This window comes from Apium graveolens, chromosome 6, assembly GCF_009905375.1.
Source record: "Apium graveolens cultivar Ventura chromosome 6, ASM990537v1, whole genome shotgun sequence".
Taxonomy (NCBI): Eukaryota; Viridiplantae; Streptophyta; class Magnoliopsida; order Apiales; family Apiaceae; genus Apium; species Apium graveolens.
In genome coordinates this window covers 267685004-267700837 of record NC_133652.1, presented here as the reverse complement: position 1 = coordinate 267700837, position 15834 = coordinate 267685004, and the positions used below count along the sequence as shown (strand labels likewise).

General features: G+C 38.5%; 1 protein-coding gene across 1 annotated transcript; it reads right to left on the bottom strand.

Moving 5' to 3' along the window:
• Window positions 1-930: 930 nt before the first annotated feature.
• Window positions 931-2470, bottom strand: LOC141666006 (protein JINGUBANG-like). Its single transcript, XM_074471991.1, has one exon. It carries the CDS (start codon window positions 2260-2262, stop codon window positions 931-933), a length of 1332 nt encoding a protein of 443 aa, XP_074328092.1. The 5' UTR covers window positions 2263-2470.
• Between the last annotated feature and the right edge of the window lie 13364 nt (window positions 2471-15834).

Here is a 15834-nt window from a genome sequence, read left to right as displayed (position 1 = left end):
CCCAAATGTTACAGTGTAGAGTTATGCTTTTGCTACGTATAGATTTAGAGAGAGCGAGATAGATGAGAGAGAGAAATGAGATAGACGAGAGAGAGAGAGATGAGAAAATTCAATCCATGGCCCGTATTTTTCAAGAGAGAGTACAACCGTAACCGGCCTTTTCTCGTCAGTTTCTTCATCGCTTGCACTATTATCGCTAAGTTTTCTCCCGGTCTTACAAATGAGAATGGTAAGAATTCTCTTTTTGTTCAGAGGCATAAGAAGTTAACTTGATGCCATTTTCTGCCGATAACTAAACCATTACCGTGTTTGTCTGGATTTTGTGAAGTATTTCTGGTCAGAGATCAAAGCAAACGATTAAAACAATAGAACAAGAGATTAAAGCAGTAACAAGCTCTTTATACATATGTTTACATATGTTTACCCTGAAATTTTGATCAGCTATCTTGAATATGGGTAATGATTACTCAAGTGCTACTGTCAAATTGAAGAGTCTGAGTTTGATATTCCAGCAACAAAAAAATGAGTTTCGCCGGATAATTGAAAGAATTGAGAAGAGGGTGTTCCAAGTATTGTTTGGAGAAATTAGAGATCAATTAGAAATTAAATTAGTACAATTACCCCATTAAATGACTGAGCAATTGAAATGACTCAAATACCCTCAAATTAAGAGACAGAGCTGACGAAATGACACACTTTGCAAGTATTTTTGATTTTCGGTATTTCAAATGAAAGTTTTTGAATATGATATATCAAGTATTTGAGAGTTTAAGTGTAAGTATACAAAATGCATTTTTCTCCGAAAAAAATGGCAAAGTAATTAATATTTCCAAAGTAAGCGGAAAAGCTACTAAAATAAATCCTACAAATTTACATGAGAAAAATTGTATACAAAACAAATCCTACAAATTTACATAATAAAAAATAAACCTATTGATAATCATTTTCCGACACACTCCATACTTTAATAGACTTGTCGAAACTCCCACTATACAATCTCCACCGTTGATCATCCCCTCCATCTTCATCAGCACCTTCTTCCTCCGCCTCCACCGCCAAACACTTCACCGGACCACCGTGCCCCGTCAAAACCCTCAACCACAAATGTTTTCCATCATCCTCTCTCCTCCACACACATATACTCTTATCAGCCGACCCACTAATCACCAATTTCCCTGGCGTCACCAAACACAAAACAGCCATTTTGTGCCCTCTCAACGCCCCACCGTACTCCAAATTCCCCCTCTCACGCCACCAATAACTAACCATCCCATCAGACGCGCCGCAGTACACTGCCCTACACTCGTCCGCCACCACCACCGAGGTGACGGCACTTTCACCTTTCAACAAAATTTCCACTAACACATGTTTAGTATATTTCCCTACAAGCTCTTTCCTCCACATTTTCACCTTCCCGTCGGCTCCACCGGAGAACACAAAACCACCATAACATGCCGCCACAGCATTCACCGCGTCATCATGTGCATTAAATGATTCAATGCATTTGTAATCCGATAATCTCCAAACCTTAATTGTTCTATCCCATGAACCCGAGTACAAAATCCCATGTTGTTCATCTAAACTCATGCATGAAACAACATCGAAATGTCGAATCCAAGGCACCTTTTTATGTCGTCGAATTTCGACATATTTTTTCTTGTTCATCGAACATACTATATAATCTTTAGTACTAGGTAAACTTCCAATACGTTTGTACAGATTGTTTTTACCTAATCTCCAAACCCTAATTTTACCGTCTTGATGAGCTGTGAAAATTACTCGTTGTTTCGATACAACAATTGCTTTAACTAATCCGCTAGCGTTTGATTTGAACCCCGAGAACTTTTGCATGTCTTTCCATACGTGAATGTTCTTGCTATCTGATCCCGTGTACAACAAGTCACGCGAGACGGCTAACGAATAAATGTGACCTTGTTCACGGACTAACGAGCCGATAAGCCCTGGTTGATTTAAGTTAAAATCGGGTGTTGGTTGAAGCCATGGAGAATTTATGAAAGATGAGATAGGTTGGTTCCATGGCGAAAACGAAGTGTACGGTGAGGCATTAGGAGTGGTATTGTATGATGAGGGGCTTGGCGTTGCAGAGCGGTTTTCGAGACGGTGGTGGTGGTGTTGGTGATGATGGTTATATAATTCACCATCACTGTCTTCATGGTAGTGTAAACTGTTTATGTCAAACTTGATTAGGTTTCCGAATTTGGTTCTTGGGAGAGTAGGAGTAGTAGTACTTGTTGATGTCATGTAGTCGCGCCAGATTTAAAAATTAAAAATATGTTAAAGTTAGGGATGATCAAAAAAGTGATGCAGGCCGGATTATATATAAACAAACCTAAATATACATGTAATTTAAGTTTTGGGTTTTGTGTGTGGAAGGGAGAGGTAGAAGAAGGGGGAAAGGTAGTTAAGGTAGGTATATAGAAGGTGAGGGATATGGGAAACGTATGTAGAGTGTGTAAATGAGCCTTGAAATTTGTTTACACTTTTGGCCAACTCACTATATTTATAAACTTTTGTGGTTTGACAATATTCAATGATTTGATCGGCTGGCTCGCATGTAAAACGTACAAATGATTTGGGTACAGAGTTTCTAAGTAATTTAGGTACAATGTCGAAATGTGGGAAAAGATGATCCCGTATATGATGAGTTAATAGCTGTCGATAAAAGCCCTGTTGTTTATAACATATAGGAAATGTAACATATGGGAAAGAAAGAAAGTGGAGTTTTACGATATTGGAGCTGGGGGAGTCTGCACGTTACGGTCTGAAGCAAGTTGGAGAAATGTAAACGATATTATAGTTGAAAATTGAATGTTATGACATGTTTGTCGTAAAGGTGATGGTTGACTATTTACTCATCGATCACATATACGTAATTTATTTATTTCCTGCGGGAATCAAGACTTATTCTCTCCCTGTTATGATAGATGCTTGTCATGATAGATGATGCTAGACTAATCCTCTGGGGAATCTCACATTATCTGCTTCAAATTCATTTTTACTTTATATATGGGGCTAAAGAGGTATAAAATGTCTGTATCTTCATTTTTAGAGTAATCATGTTTAGCTTTCAAATAGAGGGACCGTTTAACGTTTCCTGTAACTTGTAACTTAAAATCCTGATATGAAAATTGTAAATTATAAAATATTTAAGTGTTTGAATAATTTTAATTATATGTTATCTAAGAATTAATAATATTTTTCATAAATCATAATTTATGAGTTATAATTTTTATGAAACAAAATTAAAATGTCAATTATAAATTACATGAATTAATTTTTTTAATACATGAATATAAAATACAAAAGGGAAAATTGAAAAATAAGGATAATAAGCTCGGTATAAAATTATATAATATATACTACCCATCTCGATGATAATAAAATTAAACTATAGACCCAATATAAAAAAAACACAAAAATAAATATAATTAGATTGAAATGGACTAAAACAAAATTAGAATTAAAAGACAACTAACAATCATATTAAATGTTTTAATAAACAAATTTTATATCTTAAAACTTTCGATTGTTTAAAATTAAAATTTTGATATTCAAAGCTAGTTTTGTATCAATTACTTGTATTATGTATTTTTATAATATAAAATCGTCATGGGAATTTACCTTGGATCTTTAAGAAAAAGGGTCGGATCACCGCTAAGGATGAAGATGGACGAGCTCCGGACCCCTGTAGAGCTCACCCTATATGGGAGTCGCTTACGACGACTGTTGACGACGAGAAGTTATGACGACAATTTGTGAATTTTATATGAAGGTATACGACGACCCTCACAATAGGAGTTCACAACGATCATAGTGAAAAAAGTGCGCGACGACCGCTACGACGACGATAACACGACGGTCGCTATAGTAGAAGACGACGAAGAACAAGTATTGATGAGAAGTCAATAAATGATGATTTTAAGTCAAGGGAGAAAGAGAGAAACGATCAAAAAACGAAGAACGACCCGGGATCAGGGGAAATATCCCCGGACTCTCCTAGGGGGCACCCCGTGCTATATGGTCGCGCGGGGTGGTCGCTCTGCGTGGTCGCTCTGCAACGCAAGTGAGATGACTAAGAAGAATTAGCAAGGAGGTTGCTCCCACAACTAAAATGGGAAGTGAACAAAGCATAAAAATCATACAAGATAAGAGGACGAGCTCCCGGGGGAGCTCTCCAAGCTTAGGGCGCGCCTTAGGCATGGGAGAGTACTCTGGAGGACTCCAAGCCCTTTCTAGGGCGCTCCCGAAAAAGGAAAAGGGCCCTCTGGGAGCTCCTCGTAAGGGAACAGTCGTAAACATCTAGTGTATGCTTTGGGAGCCTTATCTCCGTATTCGGCGGGTTGTCTTCAACATGAGATTTTGGAATTATTTCGCACTTGACACTTTTACGCTTGGGATCACTTGTCTTGTAGTCTGGTGGGTTATCCTCGTCGGGGGCAAGGAGGCGTTTTGGCATTTGCGGTAAGTCATGGCTATACATGCGGTTATGATCGACAGAAGTAGCGGTAACGAATGGGGATATCCATTGGCCGGGAAGTTTTCTTGTCCGTGAAGTCCCGAAGTCGTAACCAAGCCTTGGGCCTTAGTTACTAGGCCACATCGTCGGGCACTCCTAAAGTAAATCAATGTTCGAGTTATAATAGGAAGTTAGTTCAACAACTCTTATTGGGCCACGAAATGAGAATCCAAGTCCATCTAGATTTTTTATTTTCCAAGAACTATGTAAGGCTTGATCCTCTATAAAAGGAGTTACGTAGACACATTATAGGGGATTGGAAGCGAGAGCTCTATATGCCACCACCAAACACCCTTGAGATCTTAGGCCCCGATTCATTAAAATCACAATATTCTGACGACTTTAACGGCGAAGGACCACCGCTGCAGATCTTGATTCCGGCCGCGAACCTCAAATATTTGTTAACCAAATTCCCACGTTAACCAATTGGTGCTAGAAGGGGCGGCTTCAATCAACTCGAATCTTAGGAGGAAAAGATGTCTAATAATTGTGGAAACTCGCACGACAACGGCTACAACTCTGATGAAGATGGACGGGAAGGTTTTCATCGATCTCATGACAACCAAGGTCATGGTTCCGATGGAATTCAAAGGAAGAAAGCTATTAGAGATGGACGGGAAGGTTATCATGGATCTCATGACAACAAAGGCCATGGTCCTCATAGTTTTCAAAGAAAGAGAGCTATTGGAGATGGATGAGAAGGTTATCATGGATCTCATGACAACGAAGATAATGGTTCTAATGGTCTTCAAAGGAAGAAAGCTATTGGAGATTGACGGGAAGGTTGTCATGGATCTCATGACAATGAAGGTCATGGTTCTTATGGTCTTCAAATGAAGAAAGCTATTAGAGATGGATATGAATGTTATCATGGATCTCATGACAACGAAGGCCATGGTTTTCATGATCTTCAAAAGTTAGGAAGATATTGAATATGGACGGAAAGATTGTCATGGATCTCATGACAACGAAGGTCATGGTTCTCATGGTCTTCAAAGTAAGGAAGCTATTGAAAACGGACGCAAAAGTTGTCATGGATCTCGTGACAACGAAGGTCATGGTTCTCATGGTTTTCAAAGAAAGGGAAGCTAATGATGATGAATACTTCAAACAGAAGAATTATGTATGTTTTAAGCAATATGAGGATGGGCGCATCAAGCGGTAAAAATATGAACGCTTTTAGCGACAAGAAGATAGATGCACCCAAAATATGAGGATAAACAGCCACCGTTATACTTCAACAAAAATGGTTTACAGGAACAACTCCGTCGGAGAGGAGATTCTTTAATGCATTTCAGGAGTAGCTTAGGTCTAATGGAAAGCGGAGAAAGCCAACATCATCCTCAAAAGTATCATTCTAAAGAAGGAACTATTGGCGACAAATCTAAGGAAAATTGTGAAGAATAAAACAATAAAGATCGTGTATCCCACGATAAGCATTTTCAGGGGGTAACACCACATCGCTTGCAATACACTAAAGATGTTTCAATTGTAAAAGTCCCATACGATGAACAAAGGCTTCAACCGGAGCCAAATAAAGAAAAAAGGAGGTTATCTCATTTGAAGGCGCGTCTTGGCATCCAATTATGCGACGGAGATCTGAAGATGCTAATTCTGGAGACGCAAAAGAATGAAGATTAACATGAATTAGGGCTTCATAAGCGTGCGGATACACCCCCCACAAGGGAGGAAAAGCTTCACGACAGTAAATACCCTCCTCCGGAACATAGGCAAAGAAGATTTGAATATAAAAGAAGGGAAAAAGAACCTAAAGACGTCAGTCGCAGAAGCCATAGTTAGGGAACAAGAAGCGTTGTTTGAAGAAGCATGAGCAAGGTCAAGGAGACTTCACATCAGCAATGATTAAGAAAAAAGAATGAACATGCTCTCATGGTTAATGATGGAGAAAGACCATCAAAGGAATATCAAGGATCGGCAGGCTAACAAGAGACTACTGCTCGGTACTCTATTCATCCACAATCACAAGTAGTAGTGCCATTGCAGTCGCAATGCATCTCACCACTGCAAAAAAGATTTATGATTCAGCCACAAATTGTTGTGGTACCACAACTGCAAGATGTGACATAAACTCAGTCTCGGATAGCAGTAAAACATGCGATCTTTCTACGGCCTAATATTCAGAACATAACCGGAGTAGGAAACGTCAACTTGGATGATTTGAAAAAGTTGTTGTCGCACTTGGAAGGTGGGAAGGTCATGGAATCCGCATACGTCGCCATTCACTTCAGTGGTTAGGGAAGCATCCCTACCCACAGAATATAAGAATACCACTCATGACTTACGTTTTCATGGAAATTTTGATCCGGTAAAGTTCTAGGGAAGGTTCAATATTGAGATGGATGTGTACCAGGTGCAAGATTTGGCAATTGGTGGTAACTTCAGGGATACTGCTCAACATTGGTTCCAAAATTTGGGACCTAAGATGATTTCGTCACGGGAACAAATGAAAGTAATGTTCTTAACTCAGTTTAAATCTGCGGTGAAATACACCCCACCAGTGACGGTTCTGACGAATGTATGACAAAGAGAAGGGGAAACTTTGCAAGCATATTTCAAAAGATTCAATGCTGAAGTATCACACGTAAGAGATTCCACTGATGAAACATCGAAGAACTTTTTGATCGCCGGTTTACATACATGGACAGATTTTTGGAAACACATTCAAGGAAAGAGTACTAACACCCTCGGAGATTTCTATGAACAAGTAGATTCTTTTGAGTTTGTTAAAGAACCACTAATTGACAACAAAAAAATCAGTGTCTCATGGAGTTGTAAAAGTGAAGAATGGGAAAAGAAAAGATAGATCTCCTAGTCCAAACAATAGGAGGGAATGCAGGGCACGTCAAGTTGAAGGAAGGAAATGGAGTCCCCCGACTAACTATGAGAAAGACTCCACCGCTTACACTCCTTTGGCAGCGTCCATCGAATATTTCTACGAAGTTAATAAGGGAAAATAAATCTTTTGGAGGCTGCCTCCTTTAACCGAATGGAAAACCAAAGATTAAAAGAAGTACTGCGAGTACCATGAATCTGTTGGACATTATACCCATGAGTGTCGACACTTGAAAGATAAAATAGAAGAACTCATCAAGGAAGGGAAGCTTGGAGATTATATTGTCAAAAAAGTAAAGAAGTATCGAGGCGACTGCAGGACCAACCGGGAAGGCCTAGGGCACGCCCGAGAAAGGGAAGAAAAGGAGAAAGTCGATGACATAAATTTTGTCAAATCAGGAAGCATTCATGTCATTTTGAGGAACTCATTATGCGGGAGACACAAATGGAGAAATGAATCGATATGTTAGAGAAGCGTGAGGACCTTTACTCATTGACGTTAATCATCTTGAAGAGAGATCTCCTAAGATGTTTCGAAGAGAAATAAGAGATATTACTTTCACGGAGGAAGACGCCAAATGGGTTCGTCATCCTCATAATGATGCCTTAGTTTTGAAGGTCTACATTGGATCAATGAACGTCTATCGTGTGTTCATCGATAAAGGAAGCTCAGTTAACATCCTTTACTATGATGTTTACAAGAATATGGGTTTTATCGACAAATATATAAAAATCGAGAGCATATACATCTATGGATTTGGTGGATAAGTGATGAAAGTTAAAGGGATAGTGAGACTTCCTGTCACCATTAGAGAAGACCCTCTCTCAACAACACAAATCATCAAGTTAATGGGGGTGGGATCATGAGTCATCTCATAATTTTATTCTCGGATGACCGTTTCTAAAAATTATGCGGGTCGTCACCTTCATTCATCACTTGTCCGTGAAATTTCCAACACCTAACGATATAGGGTGTGTCCGAGGATGTCAAGCGAAATCAGGGGAATGATATAACAAATTTGTGAGAGGTGTCCACCCTAGGAATGAATTTGAGAAATTCATGTTTGTGTTTTATTGATCGGTATCTGATTTTTAATTTATCAAAGAATTGAAACAATTCAAGAAAGGTAACTTTCAAGCAAGGAGGGAGAAGTGAAAACTCCCGAAGAAGTCCTATACCTCATGGAGAGTCTCATAGAGGTCTTTACAAAGAATAAGATTTTACGGGTTATGACTTTTTTCACAAGTTCATTTGCGAATATTTTTTCATTCGTCAAAAGATTATAAAAGTTAAGAGAAGAGCGTCCAAACACGCAAGAAGGCACGAAGACTCCTAAAGGAGCCGTACACCCTTTAGGGCCATACCCAAACTGAAATCCTTATCTAGCCAAGCATCCACATTCCCATCCTGTTCGACACATCTTCTTTGTATGACAGCAAGATAGCCTGAGAATCTAATTGGACATGTCAATTGTGAGTAATTGTTGGGTAATGTTTGCAACGCCATCTAATTGGTCTACAAGGAGATCATTCATTATAATTGGCTGAGATTGAGCATCCTGCAACCATTGAGAGACGAGGTGAGAAGGTTGTTAAGTGGGGTTGAAGGTAGATGGGATGTCATTTTGTTAGAGGTGGAGGGATATGAGGTGGTAGGTAACCCTGTGATTGAAATCACAGGTAAACTCACAATAGAAACTGTGTTTTTGACAGTGTGTTGCTCAACAGTAATAGGAACCTCCATTTGAATTGGGGATTTGACCAAGTTATTGTCATGTACCATGAACTCAAACCCTTGTTCTTCTTTCAAAGAACTGGCACTTGAATTTGCTTGACTTGTCTCCCCAATAGTGGGATCATTGGTAATTTTATTCCCAGCTTCTATTGATAAAGCAATTTCAGCCAGGGTTTTGAAGGGAGTTGTCCCTACACGAGGAACCTCCAATTGAATTGAAGAGGATTTAGATAGCTCCCTCTCAGGAGTACTACCCTCAAATTTTTCAATTTGTGAAGATTGATTTGCACATAAAGGTGCATTTGGTACCATCACAGGGTCTTCAGTAAAAACTGATAAAACCCCTGTGTTTTTGTTGGTGTGATCAAGGTCTACCCCAGCATGTAGCCTCTCACTAATTAAATGTTGTTCCTGGATGGTGAACACAGTTTTTTGAACCGTGTCACTTGATGTTGGCAACACTTGATAAGTATATTCAAGTGTTTCATTGTAAGAAGAAGAAATTTGAGATATGATATTAGAGATTTGAGTATTGAGTGTTGGCAGCTCACCCTGAATAGACGAGGGAACTTTAAATGATGTGCTCTCAATGATTGTACCATCATTATTTCTTCTTTCATAAACTTGAGTGTGCTCAATTTGTGGTGCAGACTCTTTACAAGGTGCACGAGGGAGTATGTTTTGTTCAATAGAGATACCCTGTTGAGAGGATGCTTCTAGAGTCTGTGTAGATCCCTCTTTTACAACTGCATCCTTTTGGTTAGATACATAGGTAGCTAATTGAGTGGTCAGCTCAGTTTTCTTTACCTTCTTTGACTTTTTGACCAAGGTAGACTCTAGTTGTATTTGTTTCTCATCACTCTCATTCACAACAGTTAGTGGTGTCTATTTTCTCTTCTTTTTACTCACTACACCCTATTGAGAGGATGAAGTGGTTGGTTTCCTATCTTCTAATGGTAGTGAAGGAAAGGTCTCCCCAGGAACAAGAGCCATAACTGTATTAGATGTTACATTTGACCTCATGTCAGGCATAGGGTAAGGGTAAGTCCTGAATCTTTCTAACATAAAGTTAATGATTCTCAGACTTACAGGTACCTTATTCTTTGTAATTAATGACCCAAATAAAATTTTGGACACTTGTTTACCGTTGCCTATTTTGGTTCTATCAATACCATTAGGTAAATGTATGTCTTGAACTTTATTATTTAAAGTAGACATAATAAACTAGGAAAGAAAATATCCTTACCTCTTGTAGCCAAAGGCATTATGAGCCTTGTGCTGAGTTCTTCCAGGATCAATAGCCCCACATTAAAGTGCCTATTATGATCCATGGAGAACACCAGCTTCTGAACCACACTTGATACATTTCCGTACCCAATTTTCCTACAGGTGAAGGCTCTTACTATTGAATCAAACAGGAATGACCATTCCCTCCTCAGATGCTTCTTGTTCAAGCTGGAAAGATTGATCATTTTACTGTAATTTATAAAGTCCATAAACTCAGCTAGCTCATGTTGTGTGGTCACCACCATCATGCTATCAATAGGAATCCCCAGAGCCTGGTTGACATCAGTATTGGGCTAAACATGTACTCAAAATATCAATTTAAAACAACATATATGGGCGATATAAATTTGATGCAGTTGATGTCATAAAAAAGTTTATGGGTTTAATGCACATTAACGGGGGGTACTCCCCCAATATGAAGATTCTTCTGTCATATATTTTGTTTATAAGTCTAATTGTTATTTCATTATTGATCTTTCAAAAGATTAGCAAGGATAAGAGAATAACGTTCAAGTATGAAAGGAGATGCGAATCTTCCAAAGGAAGCTCCACCACCCCTAGGGCGCGCCTTAGGGGGTCCTCCTCCAACATTGAAGTTTTTAATTCAAGTTGTTTGATCTACGAGTTCACTCATCTTCTCGATTTAATTTCGGATTTTAAGATTTTCAAGAATAACTTCCAGGAACGCAAGGAGGAGCAAAGCATATCGAAGGAGTCGTATACTTTCAAGGGCGCGCCCAAAGAGGGTTTCCCCCCAAGGGAAGAATTTGTGAAGTTCCTTCATTTTAGTTACAAGTTCCTTGGTTGTTATTGCAAGACAAAAATATTCTAAGGAAAAAGTAAAGTGACAACATGCCACAAGATACACAATATGGAGACTACATGTAAAGTGCAATAAGTAAACGAGTTCGTACAAATTGCAGGGATTTTACAGAGGCCCGCAACTCGAATAAAAAAACATAGGATAGTCATAATGTAGCAACATATATGAAAAGTAGCACAAGACGTAAAAGGCCTAAAAGGCGCACCCCAATAAAGACGGAGGGTCTAGTAAGCGCAGCCCTACTCTCGGAGGGTGGATAGACGATAGTTTGTGTAGGGAGAAGCCATAGTGGGAAGAAAATCACTCTCGGGGATAACATCGTTTATAGGAGCAATATCATCCTGAGGAGCACCACCTCTTACACCAACTCTAGTACGCTTAGGAGAAGGAACTAGGAGCGCATGAACAACCTCCATGGGAGGAGGCCTGGGTGCACCTTGCATCGAGAAGAAGGCTCAATAACGTTCATCTTGAGAACCACCTTCTCAAAAGCCAAATCAAGCCTGAAGCATTTCGGAATCTGAGTTGGCATACTTGAGAGATAAACATTAGACGACTTAGAACGATATACGCAAGTAAGGAATGGGTTTATGAAGGGAATTTTTGAATTAAAGATATATGTGTAAAGGCGTGAGCAAAAGTGAACATGGGGGTGATATATATGTGTATGAAGAAGCATATATAAAGTGTAGCATATAACGGTGTGAAAAAAAAGTGAAGGCAAAAAATGAAAGGGAGACTACTTCTAACGGGTGCACCCCTAAGAGATTACACCTCTCAGGACGCGCCCCGAGGGCGCGTACTACCTAAGGCGCGCCCGGGACATAGCAGAGGAAGAAGGGAAACCCTTCTCAAAATCTGCATCACCTTTCTTCTTACGCTTGGAACTTACATCATGATGGAGAACACCAATCTTCTCCAGGTTATCTTTCGTAACTAGAGTCTCAAGGTTAAATTCCTTGTTAGGAAGATGAAGTATAATATCCACTCTTTTCGCAGTCATACCGCTTAACTTCGTCACCTTCCTATCATCTTTTTAGAACAAAGGAAGTAATTATAAAAAGAAGGAAATATTGATACAACGTCAATTGAAAGACAAGTTAAAAAGAAGTATGAACATCCAAGTTATATTGACAACTTGTGATGAAGATGAATCAATGAAGATGATGAATGAGATAGTGACCGATGCCGGATGGTGAAAAGCCCCGACTTACGGTTGAACTCCACAAATGGATGGAAGGAAGTAGGCGAGTCGTCGTCCAATTGTGGTAAAGAAAAAGGAGAGGTGGTTAGGACGTGCCACAACACCAACAAAAATCAAAATATATTTTGAAGAAGTTATGGCATGCCCCAACAAATAAACAAGGTCACAATCCAAACTCCGAATAAGCTTCGGGTGTGCCCTGCACTATACGGAGATCGCGACCCGCGAACCCGGAAGCTCCGGGTATGCCCCTTGAAGGAAAATCTAGGGTCTCCACCCGAAAACTCCGTGGTGTGCCTCAGACGCGCCCCCACGTACGAAGTGAGTGTAATCGATGTCCTAATTTTCAAATTCAAGCTATAAACAAGCATAATTAGAGGTCATTGTGAAGTACAAGTGCAACAACTTATGAATGTCTAACATGCAAGTCAATAGGAAAGCGTATGAATATGAAGAAGAGATGTATGCCTGGAAGCAAATTTTGAAATTCTTTAAAGTTTTAATCCCGGAACTAACCCCCGGGGCTCGCACGGTCTCAACAACGGAGAGGAAGAAAAATATTTACGGAAGATATTTACGAAAGATATTTACGGAAAATATTTGCATAGAATATTTGTGGAAAATTTTGAAGATATTTGCGGAAGATTTTGCGGAAATAAAAACTGAAGTACTTGTTATGGAAGTTCGGAAGAAGAAAATTTTACGACAAAGATTATCAACTAAAACATTTTCCGACTGAAGAACGAATTTACGCATGTGGAAGGAAGTTTATTAGCAAAAGATGAAGTAAAGACGTTGCGGATAATATAGGAAGAATTATTCACGGAAGACTGAATGAAGAAGAAGAAGAAGAAAATTTTCCACCTCGTTCTTTAACAAACTGGAAAATTGTGGGGTAGTTGTTATATCATAAAATCTTCATGGGTATTTTATCGGATCTTTAAGAAAATGGGTCGGATCACCGTCGAGGATTAAGATAGACAAGCTCCGTAGAACGCATCTCTGAAGCCTAGGACACCCCCTATATGGGAGTCGCTTACGATGATTGTTGATGATGAGAAGTTATGACGATGATTGGTGAAGTTTTATATGAAGGTTTGCCACAACCATTATAATAACAAATTATAATGACCATAGTGAAGGAAGTGCGCGAAAACTGCTACGATGACGATACCACGATGGTCGCTATAGTAGAAGACGACGACGAAGAATAAGTATTGATGAGGATCAATAAATGATGATTTTAACTCAAGAGAGAAATAGTGAAACGATCAAGAAATGAAGAACAATCCAGGCTCCAGGGAAATGTCCCCGGACCCTCCTAGGGGGCGCCCCGTGCTATATGGCCGCACAGTGTGGTCGCTTCGCAACGCAAGTGAGATGACTAAGAAAAATTAGCTAGGAGGTTGCTCCCACAACTAAACTAGGAAGTGAACAAAGCATAAGAATCGTACATGATAAGTGATGAAGAAGGAAAAGGGCCCTCCGAGAGCCCGGTATCCCGAAAAAAGTAATAAAGGCGTCATTTTGTAGTCTTACGGGTTATCCTCGTAGCGGAACGGTCGTAAACATCAGGTGCTTGCTTTGGAAGTCATATCTCCACATTCGGCGGGTTGTCCTCGACGGGAGACTCTGGGGTTATCTCGTACTTTGCACTTCTACGCTTGTGATCACTTGTCCTGTAGTCTAGTGGGTTATCCTCATCGGGGGCAAGAATGCGGTTTAACGTTTACGGTAAGTCATGGCTATACATGCGGTTACGATCGACGGAAGTAGCGGTAGCAGGTGAGGATATCCATCGGATGGGGAGTTTCCTTGTCCATGAAGTCCCTAAGTTATAACCAAGCCCTGGGCCTTTGTAACTAGACCACATCGTCGAGCACTCCTAAAGCAAATCAATGTACGAGTTATAATAGAAAGTTAGTTCGACAACATGTATTGGGCCACAAAATGAGAAGCCCAGACCATCTAGGTTTCTTGTTCTCAAAGAACTACGTAGGACTTCTCTATAAAAGGAAGTGCGTAGGCACATTGTAGGGGATTGAAAATGAGAGCTCTATACACCACCACCAAACACTCTTGCGATCTCAGCCCCCGTTTCATCAGAATCACCACATTTCGATGACTTTCACGGTAAAGGACCACCGCTGCAGATCTTAATTGCGGCCGCGAATCTCAAATCTTTGTTAACCGAATTTCTCCGTTAACCTGTATTATAAATTTCAAAAGCAAGATGATTTTATTGGACCAGCGAAAATAAGTTGAAGAAAATGTACCCACGGTCCAATATTGTGCTTATTCACTTTCAAAACATCTATTATACTTATTATAGGCCAACATGAGTTTTCAAGCAATTTAGTAAAGTACATATTTACCCTTTATTACATTAATAATGAAAATTATATATTTTCATGAGGATTGAACCCTTGAACTTAGCATTAGAAAAAAATTAGGTTCGCATCTCTAACCATTACATCAAAGATATTAATGATGTTCTTTTAAGAATCATTAACTATAACCACAAAAAACTCACTATCTTCATTCAATTTAATGTTGTTTTAAGATTTATTAAATATAAAAGTATCAGTAAATTCTTCCCCACTAATAAATAAAAATTTATAATAATTTAGCCAATATATTGTATTTAGTATAAGCCAAAATGTTTTTTTATAAGTTATAAAAATACTAATATACACTCTACTAATTTTAAACTTAACTTTTTGACCAATTATAAAAGGATTAATGTACTCCCTATATAAATGTAATTGTGAAACCATATAAAACTTTCATGTTATATCAACTTTAATGTTTAAACCAGATAAAACAATACTACATTCTAAACAATACATAAATAATGGTAATCAAAGATTGGAATTTAGCGGCAACGAAATTGATTGTACTTAAAAAGATAGATTCTAAAAATAACTAATTAATTCTATTTATTAATTTTTAAAATTATAGGCTAATATAAGTAAATTTTTAATGTAAGACTATATGAAATATGCATATATATATACATTATAGTATATATAATATATATACATTATATATAATATTATAGTATATATAATATATGATATTAATTATATATAAGTTGAGTAATATATTCTTAAATCATTTTTTACTAATATACCAATATCATCCCACCTAGCGATATATCCATAATATCACCATCATTGTCAAACCGCCTGCCACGCAACACTACAAAAATTATCAAAAAGTCAAATTAAAATCACTAAAAATCTTTAGTAAGACCGCATAAACACTACCAAAATGACAAAAATCACTAAAATATGAACCCAAATAAACAAATTTAAAACAAAAATTACCACAATTTTTGATATCTAAAATTTTGACAGTGTTTAGAGGTATTATTTATGGTGTTGCCGATGGTA

Bases quoted from the DNA above. Each gene is read 5' to 3' on its own strand.
- LOC141666006 (XM_074471991.1), bottom strand. From the start codon at position 2,262: ATGACATCAACAAGTACTACTACTCCTACTCTCCCAAGAACCAAATTC.